The sequence below is a fragment of the Neomonachus schauinslandi genome, chromosome 1, assembly GCF_002201575.2.
Source record: "Neomonachus schauinslandi chromosome 1, ASM220157v2, whole genome shotgun sequence".
NCBI classification, from domain to species: Eukaryota; Metazoa; Chordata; class Mammalia; order Carnivora; family Phocidae; genus Neomonachus; species Neomonachus schauinslandi.
This window is the reverse complement of record NC_058403.1, coordinates 117,320,119-117,326,118: the sequence shown is the minus strand read 5'-3', so window position 1 is coordinate 117,326,118 and position 6,000 is coordinate 117,320,119. Positions and strand designations below refer to the sequence as shown.

General features: G+C 39.5%; 1 protein-coding gene across 2 annotated transcripts in view; it reads left to right on the top strand.

Annotated features, from left to right (window-relative positions):
• Positions 1 to 363: 363 nt before the first annotated feature.
• TRPC1 (transient receptor potential cation channel subfamily C member 1) overlaps positions 364 to 6,000 on the top strand; it is a 68,371-nt gene continuing 62,734 nt past the window's right edge. For both annotated transcript variants that reach the window (XM_021678728.1, XM_021678727.1), the window contains exon 1: positions 364 to 553. In XM_021678728.1, the coding sequence (XP_021534403.1) occupies positions 379 to 553 (175 nt within the window). In that variant the 5' untranslated portion in view covers positions 364 to 378. The remainder of the gene's footprint in view (positions 554 to 6,000) is intronic.

Below are 6,000 nucleotides of genomic sequence, written 5' to 3'. Positions count from 1 at the left end.
ATCCTCCTCCCGGGCCGGGCCGCCCCCAGCGCGGCCCCTGCGCCTCCTGGCACGGCCCCGCGCTCAGCTGCCGCCCTGGCGCGCGCCACTCTGTCGTCCCCGGAGGGGCGCGGACCGGCTCGGCCCGGGCGCCGGCGACTGGGGAGGGGGCGCTGGCCCCGGGGCCGCGCATGCGCCGCCACCAGTCTGGGGCTGTCAGTGGAGGGCGAGTGCTGGCTCCGAGGGGAGACTACGCCCTTTGGGGCCAACGGGCCGCGCGCTGAGGCGGCCGTGGGAACGACTCATCCCTTTTCCAGCCCTGCGGCGGGGCTGGGGTCGGGGTCAGGGCTGGTGGGGGCCCCGCCCCCATCTCCTGGCCTGCCCCCTTCATGGGCCGCGATGATGGCGGCTCTGTACCCGAGCACGGATCTCTCGGGCGCCTCCTCCTCCTCCCTACCTTCCTCCCCATCCTCCTCTTCGTCGCCGAACGAGGTGATGGCGCTGAAGGATGTGCGGGAGGTGAAGGAGGAGAACACCCTGAATGAGAAGCTTTTCTTGCTGGCGTGCGACAAGGGTGAGAGCTAGGCCCCTTTCTCCACTTCTGGGCGCCCCTGCCCTCCACACCCTTCACCCTTTCCCCAGCCTCACCTTGGGTCATTCTTTGCTCACGCGCGGAGCTTCTGTACCGCCTCGCCCGCTGCCTCTCCCGGGCCACCCGGCACCGCCTCTGCCCTGTGAGTGTGGAGCTGGCGGGCGGGAGCAGCCGGGGTGCAGCCCTCGGAGCACCGCACCTGGGGCGGTTCTGGCCGTGGCCTCCCTTTGTTGGGTCCGGTGTTTAGGTAGCGACTTGCGGTCCCAGACCTCCGCCTCTGCTACTAACCCCCTGAATGACCTGGTCTCCCTCTCCGAGCTTCTGTTCTTTCTTTCTGGAATCCCACAGGGTTTGTCTAGTTTGGGACCTTCTGGTTAGAAAATTCCATGACCTTGCTTAAGGTTCCTCGTGTTTATGGGCTCTCACCTGGTTTTTGTTTTTGTTTTTCTTTAAACCCGTACGGGTATTACTAGCTTCAGCCACCCATTGCCTTGGTGTTCAATGACTGTTGAATGGGATTTAGGTATGTCAGTATCCTGGGTAGAGATGAAGATAGGACTGGAGAAATTATGCCTTAGTGCCAAACTTTTTTTTTTTTTAATTTATGGAACTTTGTTCGTGTTTTTCATTGGAGAAGAAGGTTTATTGCCCTTGAACCTTCGGGAAAAAATGGTCGTGCAAAACAATTACAGGCAAAATTGTGGAATATATTTAGTGTGTTTTTCTTTCAAAAAAAAAAAACCAACTAGAAATCAATCACTTTTATGGCAATAATAAAATCTCTTCACTTAAGCATGCTTTATATTGATGCATATAATAAAAGGAATGGGAAATTGATTGCCCTAAGAGGGCTTTTATTTCCCACATGTAAGAAAATGCTGTAATTTTTCTCTTTCTGAATTTATTAAGTTGCCTTACAATGGCCATGCTAATTTAGAAATACTCTGTTTAGGATCCTGCAAACTTCCAAACAGAAACTCAAAGGGCAACTTACCCTGTGAAAAGCTTAACTACAGAGGACTTTTTGTTTGTATGTGTGAGTGTGTTTTTAATAAATCACAGCCTTTCTCACCTCTCTTACTGTTTTTGAAATAGGATTTTATTTACACAACTTTTTGAAAACACATTAACATATAAACAGAGTCCACCTATGTCTCTTGTCAGACACTTTTATGTTCTTATGTAATAGTATTAAATTACATTATGAAAGCTTTTGTTAAAGTCCACCATGGACACAACTTTGAGTAGTCTTGGAAATGTAAAGAAACAGAATATATGTTTATAACCTCACAAAAGTCACTGTCTGTGGATTATGTAAAATTACTTAGTATTACTGACGTGGATTATCTGAGTTCTCTTCCCTCAAAAATTCTCTGAGAGGGGAAGGGACAAGATTGTGTTGTACTAGAATGAGTAAGTGGCTGCTGCATCTACCCCAGCTTACTGAGCTGTGGTTATTTTAAAGCAAACAAAGTATGTCAAGAAAGGGAATTTAATATTGCTGTCAACTGAGGACAGAGGAATGTCATAATGGAATGTGGTTGGAGAAAGTACGTATATGGTATGTATATTTAGAATTATTGCATGGTATACCTCAAATGAAAGTTTTCATATATGATAGTTTTGTAGCGTATCCAGTAGTGTTATTGAAATAGCTTCCTATTCTTTGCCAATTTCCCATTTTATAACATTAAGATCCTTGGAGAGATTTAGCTTTTGGGGGTGGGGTGGAAGGTAAATATGCATGTTTTTTTTTTTTACCCTTCTACAAATTAAACATTTTTTTAAATGAGTGAGATTAAATAGGTATTTTCTCTTTCAGGTATGTTGAAATGAATTCTTGGCTTAGATTTGGAAAAATGGTTTAAATTACATATGTGTATGGTATACAATTTACATTGAAAAAATAAATTTGAGTTATAGCCATATTTTTATTTGCTTATATGTTTATATTCACTAATACTGTTAAGCCTTTTTTAGTGTATTTTACTTTTAATCTAAAAGTAAGAAATTTCTTGAAGTAGTGATAGCTTCCACTATTACATTGGAGCTTTCATCAAACTGGCAAATGGCAAACATTTGCTAAAACAGCCATTAGGGTAGAGTGTATATGCTTTTCGTAGATTATTTCATTTTATCCTGACAACCCCATGAGCCAGATCTGTTGTTATACCTATTTTACAAATGAGGAAAATGAGGCTTAGCAAAATTTTAAAATCACTTTGCCCAAGGTTACATTAGCTAGGAAGTGGTAGAACTCAGATCTGCTTGAGCCTGCACTCTTAGACATTATGTTATATTGATCTAGTTATAGTTGAATGAATGAAAATCATTTGTGTTAGAAAAGACATATCCAAATTTGGATTTACTAGCTGGAGATTAAACTTGCTCTCTATGAATGTTTTATAAACCTTGATTCTGTGGATTATATTTATCCAATAAAAGTGAAAAGATTTAATAGCACTAGAACAAATCCACACTATCGTATCTATGTTTCTCATCCTTTTCATTTAGCAATCCTACTCTATGTGTACAAAATGTTTATCATATAGTCCATTTAGGGAGATTTCCTAAAGCAAAAATTATGGGGATTTTGGTTATGTGGATGTTAGTGGATGTTAGTGGATGGGTGTGTACAGATTAATGAGTAAAGGAAAAAAATAGGAAAAAAAAGATTTTGTTTGATCTTATTGTTTGTATAGCTGGCTTTATGAAAAATGAGCTCAATATATCTAGGTAAGTGCTGATCTCCAGGTAGTGGCTGCTTAATAGTGGCTCTTATTTATCTTGAAAGTAGGTCAGAATCATGTATCATTGGTTCTTTGTATAAAATTTAGAAGAAGAAGTCAAAGTTCCTGTACTAGTGACAATCAAGTTAAGTATGTTCCCCGCCCCCAGTAATATTCTCAGAAAGCACATTCATATTCTTTATAGACATAGAACGCTGCAACTCAGAGGTGAAAGATAATTGAAACAAGAGCTGGCTATTTGATGAAATATTAAGCAGGATTCTTATGACCACCTCTTTCCTCTCTCATTGAGAGTTAATGTGATAATGAGCCACTTTTATTTGTGGGAGCCTGTGGTTTACTCAGGCCTGATGGCTGGAGAAAGGGTTACTACATTGGTTTAGGGAATGCCTAACTAAGAATAGTTCATGTTAATTTACCTCTTTTAATGTAACTTGAGTAGATGGTAGCTTTTAGTATATGTTCACGAGCTAAACCTATATTAACCCTTTAATTTGCTAATGATCAGTTCTTGTGCAGAGAAAGGAAATAATGAAAGGACTTAGTCCGGATTTAGGACCTTCCAATTCCCCATGAAGGGCATTTTCAGGAAATTTCTGTTTGCAATTAATGAGTCAGGATGCCCTTCTTGAAATTTCAGCATGAGGGCACAGGAGGTATGGAGAGAGCTGTCCTTGGGCTCAATCTAGTCTGAGGTCTTACATCACCTTTGTAGTAGGATTTGCTGCGTTGTGTGGAAGGGTGCCTTGATGAATTTGCATAACTTCGGACTAAGCATGCTATTAAAGTGGGCAGCATTTCTGGGAGAAGTAATACTAAACTGCCATTTTAATAAGACCTTACTTAATATATTTGATGGGACTTTTTTAGCTAATTGATGTAAACTAAAATTTTATACAACTTGCAACATCACTGAATTGCATCATATACCAGTCATATACCAGACTCTAATTACAAAATAAACATTGCTTCTAATTGTTTTTCTAATAGATACAAGAGTATACTGTTAATAATTTTTAATTTGTCAACTAACTTACTATAAAAAAAGCATCACCTTCTATGCTGTAAGTATAATTTTTTTCCTACAGCAGAGTGAATCTTTGCTCCTTTGCCAGATGATATTCATTATCATTAATAGTCTTCATTAACAGTCATAAATGGCTAAGAACTTACAGTAATAATTGTCTTTTTTCAAAAATATTCAAACATACCATGTTTTTGAGTATCTTTAAGTTTTAAGGTTTCATTTATAACTATGATTATAAAACATTGGGGCTTATGAGAAATACTGGGTTTTGCACATTTGGGTAAAACTACATTTTTAAGTCACCTTCACTGTAAAAGTCTTGTTTTTTTTTTCTTTTTAGAATTTGGTTCAAACTAATTTGAAGTTTGCTGTAGAGTTAACATTTTAATCATTATTGTCACGATTTGTATTTACAAATCCAGCAATTAAATTTGATCATGTCTTTGTATTTTTTTTACTTTGTTATTCTTTTTCCTTTTAATAATAAAATCTTTTTTTAAGTGTCTTTAGTAATAGTTCAATTAGAATGTTGCAGTTGACACACTCAGAAAGTTTGTTACACAAACTTAGTTTGAAAAGCTTTACAGATTTTTTTGACATAAATTTTCCCATACTTCACAACTAACTGAAAATTTGGATACTATAAAATTAAACTGAACTGATCAACATTAATGCTCCCATTTTAGTGACACTAAAATTTACCATCATATGCCAGAAAATAAAGTGAGATGCCAATGAAGAAGAGATGGAATCATCTATTCTTAATTGATATTGTAACATTTCTCCACTGTATTTTTTTTTAAAAGATTTTATTTATTTATTTGACAGAGAGAGACACAGTGAGAGAGGGAACACAAGCAGGGGAGCAGGAGCGGGAGAGGGAGAAGCAGGCTTCCCGCGGAGCAGCCCGATGTGGGGCTTGATCCCAGGATCCTGGGATCATGACCCGAGCCAAAGGCAGACGCTTAACTTCTGAGCCACCCAGGCGCCCCTCTCCACTGTATTTCTTAAGGGTTTATCACAGTTGGCCAGGGTGAACTGATTGCTAAAGATCCATGAGATTACCCTGGTGTTTTATATATTATTTTATTTTTAAAAATTGTTTAGTACTCATTACATTGATTTCATGACTCCTGGTGGGTTGCAACCTGCATTTTGGAAAACATTGGTCTAGAAAGATCATAGTGAGTAAACAGGAGAGTTGCACGAGGTTAATAGGGAATGGTAGCAAAGCTCAAGTGCCATAGGGCTTAGTAAGCCACAATGAAAATTTTGGCACTTATTTTAGGTGTGATGGGAAATCTCAAGATTTTTGGGAATTGAGTGATTTTAATTTAAAAAAGATCACTCTGGCTGCTAGGTGGACAGTGGATTAAAGGGGTGGGACTAGAGCAGGGGCTAGAGCAAGGTGGGCAAACTATGGCCCACAGGCCAAATCCTTACCACCTGTTTTTCTAAGGCCTGTGAGCTAAAAATAGTTTACATTTTACATTTCAAATGGTTGGGAATAAGTCAAGAGAAGAATAATATTTTATAATAGGAAAATTATATGAAATTTGAACTTTAGTGTTCACAAGTAAAAGTTTTATTGGAAAACATTGGAATTCATTTGTGTATATGTAGTCTGGCCGCCTTTGTGCTGTAAGGTCAGA